Raw genomic sequence first — 14961 nt, 5'->3', positions numbered from 1 at the left:
TGAGGATTGGATGAGGGAGTGTCTGGAGAGCACCAGGCATGGGGCCTGAAGCCTCTGGTGCCTTGGTGCCCTCTTCTCACCCACTCACTTCTCTGGGATCCTCCAGGTTCCGTGCAGGTGGCAGCTGAGAGAATCTCACCCGCTACTGTTATGTACAAAAGGCATTTGAGAGTGAGCTCCTTGTGCTGGTGACACATGGAATGATTTACCAAAGGATCTGGCATTTCTAGCAGTCTGGGTACCTAACTTGGCATGAGCAGACTAGGGGTGTAGCATTTACAACCCTGAAGTGACCAGCGGTGCCTTGGCCTTTGTTTCATAGGTTGGAAGCACAGCACTCTCCTCCCAGGTCAGGGGCCTGTGACCTTTTTTTTTTTTTTTTTAAGATTTATTTTATTTATTTAAAAGGCAGAGAGAGAAGGAGGGAGGGAGGGAGGCAGGCAGGCAGGCAGAGAGAGGCAGAGAAAGAGAGGTCTTCCATCTGCTGGTTCACTCCCCAGATGGCTGCAACGGCCAAAGCTGGCCAGTCCAAACCCAGGAGTCTGGTATCCCATGTGAGTACAGGTACCCAAGCACTTGGGCTGTCCTCTGCTGCTTCCCCAGGCATGTTAGTGGGGAGCTGGATTGGAATTGGAGCAGCTGGGACTTGAACCTCTGCCCACATGGGGTGCTGGCACTGTGGGTAGCGGCTTAGTCTACTGAGCCACAACGCTGGACCTGACTTGTGCACGTTTTGCCCTCTGCATCCCTTTGGCAGTCTGCTGAAGCCAGGCACCCCTCCCTGGAAAAATGTTTAAATGTAAAATAGATGTCCATAGAATTCCAAAGGGAACCAAATATTTTAAAATTCAGTTATCAAAATATAAACATAACTGTACTATAGAAATAGTGCTTCTTTTTTAATGTGTTAAGATCTAGTGGTGATCTACAGTGACTGCTTTAGTTTTGAATTAGTGATAAGAATAAAGATTTTAAGGGGTGGGTATTTGGCCTGGGTAAGATGCTGGTTAAGACGCCAGTGTCCCATATTGAAGTATCTGGGTTTGGTCCTGACCAGCTTCCTGTTGATGTACACCCTGGGAGACAGTGATGATGGCTCAAGTGATGGGTTCCCACCACCCACATGGGAGACACAGATTGAGCTTCCCACTCCTGGCTTTGGCCCCATCTAGGGCCTCTTGTGGGCATTTTTGAATGGACCAGTGGATGAGAGCTGTGTCTCCATCTCTCTCTCTGTCAAAGTAAAATGAATAAATATCTGCAGCATATAAAAAAATAACTATTTTTTAAATGACAAAGTTACTGTAATATCGTGCTACTGTTGTGGTCTGTTTTCCTTCAGTTCCTAATGAAAGGAAGGAATGCTAAATTTACATTAGAGGTCATAAAGTTAATTTTCTTTGAAAGATAGATTGATTTATTTGAAAGAGTTACAAAGAGAAAAGGAGAGACAGAGAGAGCTTTCATCCATTGTTTTACCCCGCAGGATGGCCACAACCATCTGGGCTGTGCCAGGAGCTTCATCAGGTCTCCCATTTGGGTGGCAGAGACCCAAGCACTTGGACCATCATCCACTGCTTTGCCCAGGCCACTAGGTTCAACCTATGCAATTTGGGTCTGAGTGTGTATAGTGGCATTGGGCGTTGAGTTCTCAGTGTGACCCATCTGATGGTCCATGGTTTCACCCGTCCCATTATAAGCTATGCTTGGTTACTCTATGAAGGTAGTATCTGCTAGATGTCTTGATTATTCAATTACTTCTTTTCCCTTTGTATTTAAGAAGTGTTTTGGGGGAGGTGTTTTTGAGTCTGTAGGTATCTAGATTTTCAGGTTTTCACCTTCTGTTTTTAGCGATTGTTTCTTGGCTGAATTACTTATTACCATGATGGTTGTCAAATGGGGGTTTTCCTAATTTCACTCATCTTTCTATGTTTATTAATTATCATTTACTATAAAGAGAAGTCTCCTCTTCTCATATGTATCAGTATATATTCATGAATTACCATTTTATTCAATGGGTTATAATCCATTATTATCATTATTTATTTTGATGCTCAAATTGTCCCAGATTTGGCTGGTAGAAGCCTTTACAAACTGGCATCTGTGTTCTTTTGACAACTCTTTATCATTATTTAAGCATTTCCTTTTTTTTGAGCTTTATTGAGGTATAATTGACAAGTAAAACTTACATATTTACTTAAGGTGTACAACTTGATGTGATGTATATATCCATGGTGAAATCATCACTATAGTCAACCTAATAAACATATCTGTCCCCTTACATTGTTGCCAGTTTCATTTTTATGATGAGGACACTTAAGATCTATTCTGTTAGCAGATGTCAAGCACACCATGTATTGCTAACTTTGGTCACTGTGCTGTGCATGACATTGCCAGCTTTTACTCATCCTGCATCACTGAGACTTTGTATCCTGTCCCAACATTGGCTTCAGCCATTTCTTCAGGCATCCTTGGTTCCTTACAGTACAGTTTATGTTTTAACTCCTCCATAACTCCGTAAGGTGGTGGTTATTGTTCCCTGGTTTTGGGTAGGAATACCAGGACTCCTAGTAGGTAATTTTCCAAAGTCCTAGAACTAGTAAGTTGCAGAGCCAACTTTCAAGCTAAAAAATTTTTTGCATTTATGAACATTCAGTTACAAAATTACATCTCAACCTATTGATGAGTGGACTGAGCCTCATAGAGGGTTGGTGAGCTGCTTACCCATGGCTCACTGCTAGAAAGTGGTAGAGGTCAACTCAGATCTCTTCATCACCATCCCATTCTGGATGCCTCCCAAGTGCTACATACTTGGTCTCCTCTAATTTACTGTAAATCCCATGTCCCTAATACCTAAAAAAAATATATATATTTGAGAGGCAGAGAAAAAGAGATATAATAAGAAAGACCTCCCATGTGCTGGTTCTCTCCCCAAGTGCCAAAATGTCCTGAGGGCCAAAGCAGGAAGTTGTGAACTCAAACCAGGTCCCCATATGGGTAGTATGAACCCAACTACTTTCTGCATTAGCAGGAAGCTGGAGTGAAGAACTGAAGCCAGGGGTTGAACCCAGGTGCTCTGATGTGGGGTGTGGGCATCCTAACTGGTGTCATAACCATTAGGTTAAATGCCTGCGTCTCCCTCACCCTCCCTACCCTTGTCCCTAATACTTGTCAGATTTTGATTTAAGAGTTCAAGACAGCATGGCAAAGCGTTCTTTGTAGCATTGTGGAAACAATGACCATCAGCTCTTAGGGGTAGTAATTTCATGAGTCTTTTTTGTGAATACACACACACATACACACACACACATATATAGTGAACAAACTTCATATATATATATACACACATATGTATATATATATACATATGTATATATATATATACACAGACTTAGGAGCACAGTGATGTTTCCCACCCTACCCTCCCTCCCACCCATGCTCCCAAATTCTCTCCTCCTTCCTTTCTTATTCTTTCCTTTACTTTTTACAGTGGTATACTTTGAGTTTATTTAAATATCATAAGCTTAACCCTATACTAAACTAAAGAATTCAACACATAGAAGAAAAAAAAACCACTGTTCCTCAACAGTAGAGACAAAGGCTGTAAACAATAATCAAATCTCAGAATGTCAATTTTGCTTATATACCTTACCTTTTTATATTAATTATCAGAGATCAGGGAAAACATATGATGTTTGTCTTTTTGGGATTGGCTTATTTCAGTAAGTATAATGGTTTTCAGTTGCATCCATTTTGTTGTGAAAGGCAAGATTTCATTTTTTTTTATGGCTGATTAGTATATAGTGTATATATACCACCTTTTTTTTTTTCCTGTCATTGTTTGGTTGCCATCTAGGTTGATTCCATATCTTATCTACTGTGAATTGAGTTGCAGTAAACATGGGGGTACAAATAACTCTTTCATATGCTGATTTCATTTTGTTTGGGTAAATTCCCGGAGTAGGATGGCTGGGGCATATGGTAGATCTGTTTTCAGATTTGTGAGGAATCTCCATACTATTTTCCACAATGACTGTACTAGTTTACATTCCCACCAACAGTGGATTAGGGTACCTTTTTCCCACATCCTTGCCAGCATTTATTTTTTGTTCATTTTGTAGGAGAGCCATTCTTCTGGGGTGAGGTGAACCCTCGTGGTTTTATTTGCATCGTGAGCATTTTTTCATGTGTCTGGTCATTTGAATTTTATGTTTTGAAAAATATCCATTCAAGTCCTTTGCTCATTTCTTAACTGGGTTGTTTGTTTTGTTGTTGTTGAATTTATTGAGCTCTTTATAGATCCTGGATCTTAATCCTTTATCAGTTTCAAAGTTTACATATACTTTGTCCCATATTGTTGTTTGCCTTTTTACTTTGGTGAGTGTTTCCTTACAGTGCAGAAGCTTCTTAGTCTGATGTAATCTTATTTGTCAATTTTGGTTTGCATTACCTGTGCTTCTGGGGTCTTTTCCAAGAAGGCTTTGCCTATGCTAATGTCTTGCAGTTTCCTCAATGTTTTCCTCTAGTAATTTGATGATATCAGGTTGTAGATTTAGATCCTTGATCCATTTTGAGTTGATTTTTGTATAAGGTGTAAGATAGGTGACTTGTTTCATGCTTTTGAAGAGAGCCAATTTTCCCAGCACCATTTGTTGAAGAGAATTTCCTTGTTCCAGGGCTTGATTTTAGCTCTTTTGTCAAAAATTAGTTGGTTGTAGATGCGTCAGTTGATTTCTGGAGTTTCTATTCTGTTCCATTGGTCTACATGTCTATTTTTGTGCCAGTATCAGTTTGTTTTAATTATAACTTCCCTGTAGTATGTCTTGAAATCAGGTATTGTGATGTCTGTGGCTTTGTTTCTCTTGTTTAGATTGCTGGAGATATTTGAGGTCTCTTGTGTTTCCATATGAATTTTAGCATCAGCTTTTCTAGATCTGAGAAGAATGTCATTGGTATTTTGATTAGGATCATATTGAATCTGTAAATTGCTTTTGGTAGTATGAATATTTTATTGATATTAATTCTTCAAGTCCACAAACATGGAAGATTTTTCCATTTGTTTGTGACCTCTTCTATTTCTTTCTTTACTGTTTTGTAATTTTTTGTTATAGAGATCTTTCACTTCCTTGGTTAAATTTATTCCAAGTTATTTAAAAAAATTTTGGTAGCTATTGTGAATGGGACTGATCGTACGAGTTCTTTCTCAGATGTGGCATTATCTGTGTATACAAAGGCTATAGATTTTTGTGTGTTGATTTTATATTCTGTCCCTTTACCAAACTCTTTTATGAGTTCCAATAGTCTCAGTGGAGTCTTTTGGACCCCCTATATGTAGAATCATGTCATCTGCAAATAAGGATTGTTTGACTTTCTCCTTTCCAATTTGCATTCTTTTGATTTCTTTTTCTTGTCTAATGGCTCTGGCTAAAACTTCCAGACTATTATTGAATAGCAGTGGTGAAAGTGGGCATCCTTTTCTGGTTCCAGATCTTAGTGGAAATGCTTCCAACTTTTTGCCATTCAATATGATGCTGGCTGTTGGTTTGCCATATATTGCCTTGATTGTGTTACGGAATGTTCTTTGTATACCCAATTTGCTTAAGGTTTTTATCATGAAAGGATGTTGTATTTTATAAAATGCTTTTCTGCATGTATTGAGGTGATCACATGGTTTTTATTCTTCAGTTTGTTAATGTGATGTATCACATTGATCGATTTGCAAATGTTGAACCATCCTTGCATAACAGGGATAAATCCCACTTGGTCTGGGTGAATGATATTACTAATGTGTCATTGGATTCATTTAGCTAGTATTTTGTGGAGGATTTTTGCATCAATGTTCATCTGTGACATTGGACTATAATTTCTTTGTTGTATCTTTTTTTAAAAAGATGTATTTATTTATTTGAAAGGCAGAGTTACAGAGAGGCAGAGTCAGAGAGAGAGAAAGGGAGAGGGAGAGGGGGAGGGAGGGAGGGGAAAGGTGAAGGGGGAGAGCAGGGAGAGGGAGAGCAGGGAGAGGGAGAAGTAGGTCTTTCATCGACTGGTTCACTCCTTGGATGGATTCAATGGCTAGAGCTGCGCCGATCAAAAGCCAGGAGCCAGTAGCCTCCTCCATGTCTCCCACGTGGGCACAGGGGCCCAAGGTCTTGGGCCATCCTCTACTGCTTTCCCAGGCCATAGCAGAGAACCAGATTGGAAGTGGAGCAGCTGGGACTCGGACTGACACCCATATGGGATGCTGGCTCTGCAGGTGGCAGCTTTACCCACTATGCCATAGTGCCAGCCCTGTTTTATATTTTTCCAGTTTTTGAATTAAGGTGATGCCGTGAAGAATGGGTTTGGGAGGATTCCCTGCCTTTCAGTGGTTTTGAATAGGTTGAGACAAATTGGAATTAGATCTTCATTAAAAGTCTGGTAGAATTCAGCAGTGAAGCCATCTGGTCCTGATCTTTTCTTTGTTGGGAGAGTCTTTATTACTGATTCAATCTGTCTTGTCTATTGTTCTGTTTAGGTTTTCTCTGTCTTTATGACTCAATTTTGGAAATGTATGTGTCCAGGAATCTATCCATTTCTTCTAGATTTTCCAACTTGTTGGGATATAGCTCTTTGTAGTAATTCCTGATAATTCTTTTTATTTCTGTGGTATCCATTGTTACAGCTCCCTTTTCATCTATGATTTTGTTGGTTTGGATCTTTTTGTAGCTTTTTTTTTTGTTTGGCTATTTGGGCCAATGGTATATCAATTTTGTTTATTTTTTCAAAAAGCTAGCTCTTCATTTCACTAAAATTTTATATTTTTATTTCAACTTTGTTTATTCTCTCTCTCTCTTTGCTTCTCCTTGGTTTGGTTCGTTATTTTTCTAGATCCTTGAGATGCATTGATAGCTCATTTATTTGACGTCTTTCCAATTTCTTGATGTAGGCACTAATTGTATAAACTTCCCTCTTAATACTGCTTTTCCTGTATCTTGTAAGTTTTTTTTTTTTAAAGATTTTATTTATTTATTTAAGAGTTAGAACTACAGACAGAGAGAAAGAGACAGAAAGGTCTTCCTTCCTCTGATTTACTTCCCAAAATGGCTGCAATGGTTGGAGCTGAGCAAATACAAAGCCAGGAGCCAGGACCTTACTCCAGGTCTTCCACATGGGTACAGGGACCCAAGTACTTGGGCCATCTTCCACTGCTTTCCCAGGCACATTAGTAGGGAACTGGATCAGAAGTGGAGCAACCAGGACTTGAACTGGTGCCCATATGGGTTGCTGGTGCTTCCAGCAGCTTAACCCACTACACCACAACAGTGGCCCCAAATTCTTCATTTCTAGTCTTTCAGTTTGATTTCTCTTCAGTATCTCAATCTCTTGGGGAACTTTTCATCTTTATCATGTACAGATTTCCTTATCTCATAAATTAGCTTCTCTGTTTTTGAGTAATTTTATGATCATGCCTTCCAATTCATTTTTAGGCATTGCATCAATCCCTTCAGCTTCACCTTCTAACATTGAAGTGTTGTTCTTTTTGGGGAAACGTGTTGTCTTCCTTGTTCTTGTTTCTTGTATTTCAACATTCATTTTAAGGCATTTTTGGAAACGCTTGTTGGTTTTCACCTGTGATTAGTTTTATTTTTGTGCTGTGCCTCTGTGGCTCCGTGGAGTGTGTGCTCCTTCAGTGGATATCCAGGGGGCATGTGCTGGGTGGAGCCAGGTAGCTCTGGTCAGTGACCAAGGGTGGGGCGAGAATCCAGGGTGGCACCCACGTTGGGTGTGGTAGATCTCATACTGTCAGCAGGGGGAGGGTGTGATCATGCCTGTTGGTGTAATCACGGCGATACCTCCTTTCTTCCAAGGTGATCGATGGCCAGGGCTACCCCACAGCAAGTACAACCCCCACCCACACAGGCACATGAGCCACACAAAGGATCCGTGCAGTCCCCAGTGTGCGCACTGAATCCTCAGCAATGACACCACTCCCACCACAGCAGTCAGGGAGCGCTGAGCCTCTGAGGCCAGACACAGTGGTTGCCCAGAAACTCAACTGCACTCCACACCCTCTCGTGCAGTCACAGAGTTCCCACAGCCATGGGGTGCAGAGGACCTACTCTCAGTCCCTTGAACCTGCCCCATTCTCGGAGAGAGCAGGAACATTCCCAGAGCCAACTGCCTGTGGGCACCCCACCCTGGTGGTTTGAGTCCTGGAGTCTGTGATAGGTTGAGGGGATGGGAGCACCTCACAGACCTTAGTGTGCCCAATACCCTGCCAGTCCTTGCAGCCAGATTCAAAGTCAGTGGGGTGCATAGATTTTTTCCCCTGTGGTAAAATCCCCTGGCTGTGCACACAGGAGATCCACTACAGCCTCTGTTGGGGTCAGGCTGGTGCCTTCTGTCCACTGGGCTGGTCAGCAGGTGCCCTCGCTCTTAGAAGTTGGCATTTTCTCCATCACCCGGTATGGGAGTCGTGAGTGGTGTCCCCGCTCGCTGCTGCGTGTCCACATTTTCCACACTGCTCCATGGCTCCCCTCTTTCCTCTGTAGAATTTCCACTGCAAACTTCTCTCCAACTCTTCCTTGGGAATGCACTTCCTCTGCTTTTCTTCTGCTACCTTCTCCTGGTCAAAATCAGCGTGTCTTTTTCCCTATCCAGCCATCTTGGAGTCGCTTTGCGTTGGAAGCACAACTCAGCTTTGTGCTGGGGTAGGTGATGGATGGTCATTCCTCACTCCTCCTGCAGGTGGTGCTCTCTGACTGTGGCCTGAGCCAGAGCCTGGCACAGGGCCTTGCCTTCCAGAACCAGCCTCATACGTTTGCATAATATAAAGATGACTCTTAAAATTCTTCCCTTAATGTCAGATGCCCGTTGTCATTTCCAGGAAAAGCAACAGTCAGACTATGAAGAGCTGATTCAGGTCTTAAAGAAAGAGCAGGACATCTATGCCCATCTGGTGAAGTCTCTGAAGGACGCAGACAGGTAAGAGCTGTTTGGACATCAGAAACGCATATGTGCACACACACACACATACATCTTGAATAAGTTGTGGTGATTCCTGGGAAGCTGATAAAGTGCCTGGATGGTGCCTGTCGTGTTTAACAATCAGGTACACTTGTTTCTTGTCAAGAACTGCCTGACTGTTGGCATCAAAATTGGGATAAAAATGTGATAATGTTTACTCAAAAGTTGAAATTCCTTATGATGTATGTAGAAAGTGCTGCCATCTGTGTTATTTCCTGTGACCCCCGCAGCTGTCCTGGGAGGTAAGTAAGAATGTTATCCTTGTTTGACGTGCGTGGTTAAGGGACTTGTCCAGAGTCACACAGGCACTGAGTGACTCGAGCCCAGACTGCACCCTAGTCTCTGTTTGTCTGAGTGACCTGTGTGTCTGCAGAGTTGCCAAGATGGTCTGATGCCAGTGACAGCCAGTGGACTTGCTCTAGCCTGTGCTCGCCACTTTCTGGCTGTGTCCACAGGCAAGCAAGCAGCCTGCTTGGGCCTCACTCCAGGGCTGGCCTCGGGGATTTCTCACACTATGAAATCGTCTTTCCACACTCTGGGATCTTTGCAGTTGAAAGATGTGATTGATGTCTGGGATTTGTTTCAAGACAGCTCTGAAGCAGAGGAAGTGGGTGGGGATGGCCGTGGAACAAGAATGGCTTGGCTTCCTGGGAGCTGGGCTGGGGATGGGTCCACGTGGGCGGCCACATTATACTCTGTGTCTTTTTTACATGTGGCTTCTCTTCAGGAGTGCCCGTGGTTCTGGAGCGATGCGCTCTGTGTTGTCCGTTGGGCCATGTGGTTCCACCTCTGCACCCAGCCCAGGCTCAGTCTCCGTCAGCTTTGTCTGCCTCTCTACACTGAGAATTCAGCCCGAATGCTCCCTTGTCAAGAGGCCCAGTGTATCCCCGGACAGCTGTTGCCTTGGTGTTCCTGCACTCCCAACCATCCTGCACCTTGTGCCTTTGCCTTGACTGATCTGCCTCCCTGGGAAGTGCTCTGTGCAGGAATGCCCCTCCCCCAGCACTGATCACTTAAATTGGGAGATGATTTCTAGATTTGTAAAATCCAAAGTGAGTTTGGAGCAAATGAAAACACATGGGTGATGGGGCTGTGCCGTGGCACAGTAGGTTAATCCTCCGCCTGCAGCACCGGCATCCTATATGGGCACCGGTTCTAGTCCCAGCTGCTCCTTTTCCAATCCAGCTCTCTGCTATGGCCTGGGAAAGCAGTAGAAGATGGCCAAGCCCTTGGGCCCCTGCACCAATATGGGAGACCAGGAAGAAGCTCCTGGCTCCTGGCTTTGGATTGGCACAGCTCCGGCTGTTGCGGCCCTTTGGGGAGTGAACCAACGGAAGAAAGACCTTTCTCTCTGTTTCTTCCTCTCACTATCTGTAACTCTACCTCTCAAATAAATAAATAAAAAATCTTTTTTTAAAAAAAGAAAATACACAGGTGGAATTCTGGGCACAGGCCTCATACTCTGGAAGGGGTTCTTCAAGAAGCCTCAGCTGCTGGCCATTCTTGGGAGAGGGGCTGAGCCACATGGGAAACTCAGGGCAGGGCCACACAAGTGTGGTTTTCACTAGGCAGCTTCTCTGGGTGGGGGCCAGGCAGGGGTCGGCACCGAGAGGCCCTGTGGGTAGTTGTGCCTGCCCTCGAGCCCTGAGTATCATGAGTGGCTCAGGGTTTCACGGGCTTTTTGAAAAGTCACAGCTTGGTGGTCTGAGGCCGCTGAGGGCTGTGACTAAGAAGGCTGCTTCAGGGGCTTGCTGTTCACCTTCACACTTGCACTGGCACTTTAGAGGGAGGCAGACCTGGGCCCAGATCCCAGCTCCACCCTCAGCAGCTCTGAGCTCTTGGGGAAGTCATTTCTCACCCCGAACCTCAGTGTCTGTGTTGATGAAATTGAGAGAGATGAGCCTGCCTGCCTGCTTACCTAGTGTACCTACTTACCCAGCCCTCCTTATAGAGCTGTTGGGAAACAAGAGAGGATGCTATGTGAAGACCTAATACTGTCTGGCACAGAAGGCACCCAGAAAATAGCATGCAGAATAACAACAGCATGAATAGCTTACACATGCCTCAGTTTCCCAGCTGCCTAAACTTAGCATGCGGGGAGTTTCTGGACCCTCAGACCTTGCTCTTTCCAGAGGGCACAGTGTGGCTAAGGAGGCAGAGCTCCCTTTTCTGTCTGCACACTGCTTGCTCTCTGGAAACTGGCAGTAAAGGTGACGACTGCAGAGACAGGGTGTGCCGTGATTAAAGCTGGAGAGGGAGTGCAGGGAGGGAGGAGGCTCATCAGGGCAGCTGTGCGCTCCTTTCGCCTTTCCTGGTTTTCTTTCCCAGCAGCATGTAGAAGTGGGTGGCCTTACCCCATGTTACAGAAGCGGAGATGTGCTCTGTAAGATGTCAAGTGCATTAGCCAGGGTTCTGCAGTTCAGAATGATCGGAGCTCGGGTCCCCCACGCCTTCCCTGACACACCACCCATCTTGTGGAATAGTATGGTCTGTGCTTCCCTGTAACTCAGGGCTTGTGGCTGGATAATTTTTTGCCAACAGGGGCTGTCCTGTGCATTGTCAGATGTTTTTGCAGTATCCCTGACTCTGCCCGGATGTTAGCACACCTGCCCTCTCTCACCCCAGTTGTGACAATCAAAAATGTCTTCAGGGATTGGGCATTTAGCCAGCCCATATTGAGGTACCTGAGTTCAACTCCTGACTCCAGCTTCTTGATAATGCAGACCTTGGAAAGCAGTGGTGATGGCTTGGGTAATTTTCTTCCTGTACACAAGTGGAAGACCTGGATTGTGTTCCTGGCTTCCAGCTCTTGTGGGCATTTAGGGAGTGAACTATCCATCTTTCTCTGTATCTCTGCCTCTCAATCTCACTATTCCAAGTGATCAATTTCAGTTCACAATTGATCATAATGAAAGGACTAAGAGTCAAAGGGAGCACATAAACAAGTCTAGTATCTGCTAACACTAACCGATAGAATAAATAAAGGGGAGAGTGATCCAACATGGGAAGTGAGATACTCAGCAGACTCATAGAATGGCGGATGTCCTAAATAGCACTCTGGCCTCAGAATCAGCCCTAAAGGCACTCGGATCTGGCTGAAAAGCCCATGAGAGTATTTCAGGCATGGAAAGCCAAGACACTCTGGCAAAAAGATCTCTGTGAGTGAGATCCCAGTGGAAAGAACAGGTCTTCAAAGAGGGAGGTGCCTTTCTCTGAAGGGAGGAGAGAACCTCCACTTTGACTATGACCGTGTCTAAATAAGATAAGAGTCGGAGAACTCAAGGGGCTTCCATAGCCTTGGAAACTCATGACTGGTGCATAGGGAGATTACTGATGCCATAAACAGGAGTGTCAATTTGTAAAGTCAACAACAGGAGTCACTGTGCACTTACTCCTCATGTAGGATCTCTGTCCTTAATGTGCTGTACACTGAGGCTTAATGCTATAACGAGTACTCAAACAGTATATTTCACTTTGTGTTTCTATGGGGGTGCAAACGATTGAAATCTTTACTTAATGTACACTAAACTGATCTTCTGTAAAAAAAAAAAAAAAAAAAGAAATTATCAATTCCCAACTTGACCCTCACTGGGATTAAACATGACAATAGGTCTGCTCTGATTTCATCATCATTTAAAAAAATCATCTATTATTTTTCACTTTATGTTTCTGTGTAGGAGCAAACTGTTGAAATCCTTACTTAAGGTATACTAAGCTGATCTTCTGTATATTAAGATAATCGAAAATGAATCTTGATGTGAATGGAAGGGGAGAGGGAGTGGGAAAGGGGAGGGTTATGGGTGGGAGGGACGGTATGGGGGGGGAAGCCATTGTAACCCATGAGTCGTACTTTGGAAATTTATATTCATTAAATAAAAGATAAAAAAAAAATAAAAAAAAAGAAACTAAAAAAAAAAAACTAGAACTGAGTAATATGAAAGTTGTTTGAGAAGTATAAAATCATGTAAGTATTTGATAAGTTAGATAATCAATAAGTTCCTTTTTTAAAAAAGAATTAAGAACACAGTTCTGCAAAATGTTGCATGAAAAAAGGAACCCTATTGTCATTAGTTTTTTTAATTGTGAATATCTCTTTTTACCAACTTATGGCTTGCTGTGATTTCTTAAAGTATAAAATAATTTTAAAATTAAAAAAAAAAGTAATAATAGTAATGAAACTAAAAATGGCTCCAAACATTGCCACATGTCCCCTAACATTGCTCCCGGATGAGAATTCTCCTGAGAAGCTCATGAGAATCAGAAGTTTTGACTCATAGATACCATGCTTTTGTGTGGGAATTGTTGGGGCACGAGGAAGGAAGGATACGGTGTGTGTTGAGCATCTAGACTGTGTTAGGCACTATGCTAAGCTCTTTTCCATGTACTGTCTCACTGAATCCCCACACCAGTTTGGAAGGACAGGTACTGCTAGCCCCATTTTCCAGATGAGGGAGTCAGGACCCAGGCGGTGTCACCGTCTACCCCCGGTCATGGAGCTAGTTAGCCGTGATGTGCTGTTCTGACCTTCGCCCTCCCTTCTGTAACTCCTCGTTTCTGCTGCTGCCTCCTCCCAGGCCCCAGCCTCCCCTGCCCCATTCCAGAAAGAAAAATGCGCAAGGCTTTTGTTTCTTTCTGCAAAGCACCTTTTGTTCCGCCAACTCCTCACACCTTGAAAAGATTCTAGAGTTGGGAAAGCATAAATGACAGGCACAGGAGCAGCAGCTGTGTGCTTTTCACCCTGTCAGAAGATGGAAGAGGGAGTGGAGCAGTTAGCTCTCCCCAGCCCTCATCACAGGGGCTGTGCTAAAACAATCTCCTTTCTTCCCTGGCTAAATGTCTCTGCAGCACAGCCGCATCCAGGCGAACGCTGCGCTCCGACACCTCGTGGGTTTTCTATCAGCCTTACAAATTGATCATTACGATTGTCTTGAAATGGAACTGGGAGCAAGGTGCTGGTGGGGCCCCTTCCCTTGCATGAAGACTGCTTCACAGTGAGCTGTCCTCAGAGCAGCAGGCATAGAAGATTAGACATAATGGTTTATTTTCCTTCCAATGTATGTTGATTTATGGCTGCAGTTTGATGGATGGAATGGGGAGAAATCTCTGAACGGGAAGGGCTTGAGTGTGTGGCACAGGTATTTAATGTCATCGCTCCCAGCCATTCTGGGGTATGCACCCCTTTTGAAAAATCTCAGGAAAGTTTCCAGTTCCTTTCCTAGAAAAAAAATACACATATTCATGACTTTTTACTGATAGCTTCAAGCTCTTGATGGACCCTCTTAGGGACCTGTGGGCCAGGAGTTGGACAGAGAGTGATGTCTTTCTTGGTGTTTAAAAAGGAGGCTTTGTGATTTGCTGATGTGCTTGAGTGGTCTTAGAGATGTTCATATCCTTTGACCCAGTAATTGCACTGCTGGGAACCCTTCTTAAGAAAATAACCTGGAGGCTTTAGGCTCAGAGATGTACAGTGCGGCATGATTTATGCTGTTCAGCTGTCAGCGGGGTCTCTGTGCTCTTCCGAGAGCTGGGTTTAAGCGCTCCATGTCTGAAGGATGCCGGGCAGAAGCCCAAGCCTTTCTCCCAGATCTGCACCATCCCATGTGGCGGCCACTAGCCATGGGGCTCTGCACATTGAAAGTTACTTTAACACAGTGAAACATTCAGCTCCTTAGTATGTTGGCCACATTCCACATACTCAGGAGACACATTTAGCTAGTGGCAGCTATGTGCTCCTGTGTCAGACAGTGCAGACACAGAACATGGCCATCACTGGGCTCCCGGCGATTAGGGCAAGTTCTGGAAAGTGTGTGTTGCGGTGACCTTCTCTAGGTTCTGGGTTTTTGCTTCCAGCAAGCTGTCTGCTACAGCTCAGCATTGTGTCACCTGCACCTCGAAACTTGACCCCTCACCCCCACCCCAACCCCCAGATAAGATCCCTTCACTCTGTGCGTGTTG

General features: G+C 44.0%; 1 protein-coding gene across 7 annotated transcripts in view; it reads left to right on the top strand.

Annotated features, from left to right (window-relative positions):
• Positions 1 to 14961, top strand: part of CDK5RAP2 (CDK5 regulatory subunit associated protein 2) — a 208362-nt gene that overhangs the window by 99583 nt on the left and 93818 nt on the right. For all 7 annotated transcript variants that reach the window (XM_017350098.4, XM_089301654.1, XM_089301655.1 and 4 more), the window contains one exon: positions 8867 to 8964. In XM_017350098.4, the coding sequence (XP_017205587.4) occupies positions 8867 to 8964 (98 nt within the window). The remainder of the gene's footprint in view (positions 1 to 8866; positions 8965 to 14961) is intronic.

The sequence above is a fragment of the Oryctolagus cuniculus genome, chromosome 1, assembly GCF_051225735.1.
Source record: "Oryctolagus cuniculus isolate XC-2025 breed Fujian yellow rabbit chromosome 1, ASM5122573v1, whole genome shotgun sequence".
In the NCBI taxonomy this organism is placed as follows: domain Eukaryota; kingdom Metazoa; phylum Chordata; class Mammalia; order Lagomorpha; family Leporidae; genus Oryctolagus; species Oryctolagus cuniculus.
The sequence above is the reverse complement of the archived record's forward strand: the minus strand, read 5'-3'. Positions and strand labels throughout refer to the sequence as shown.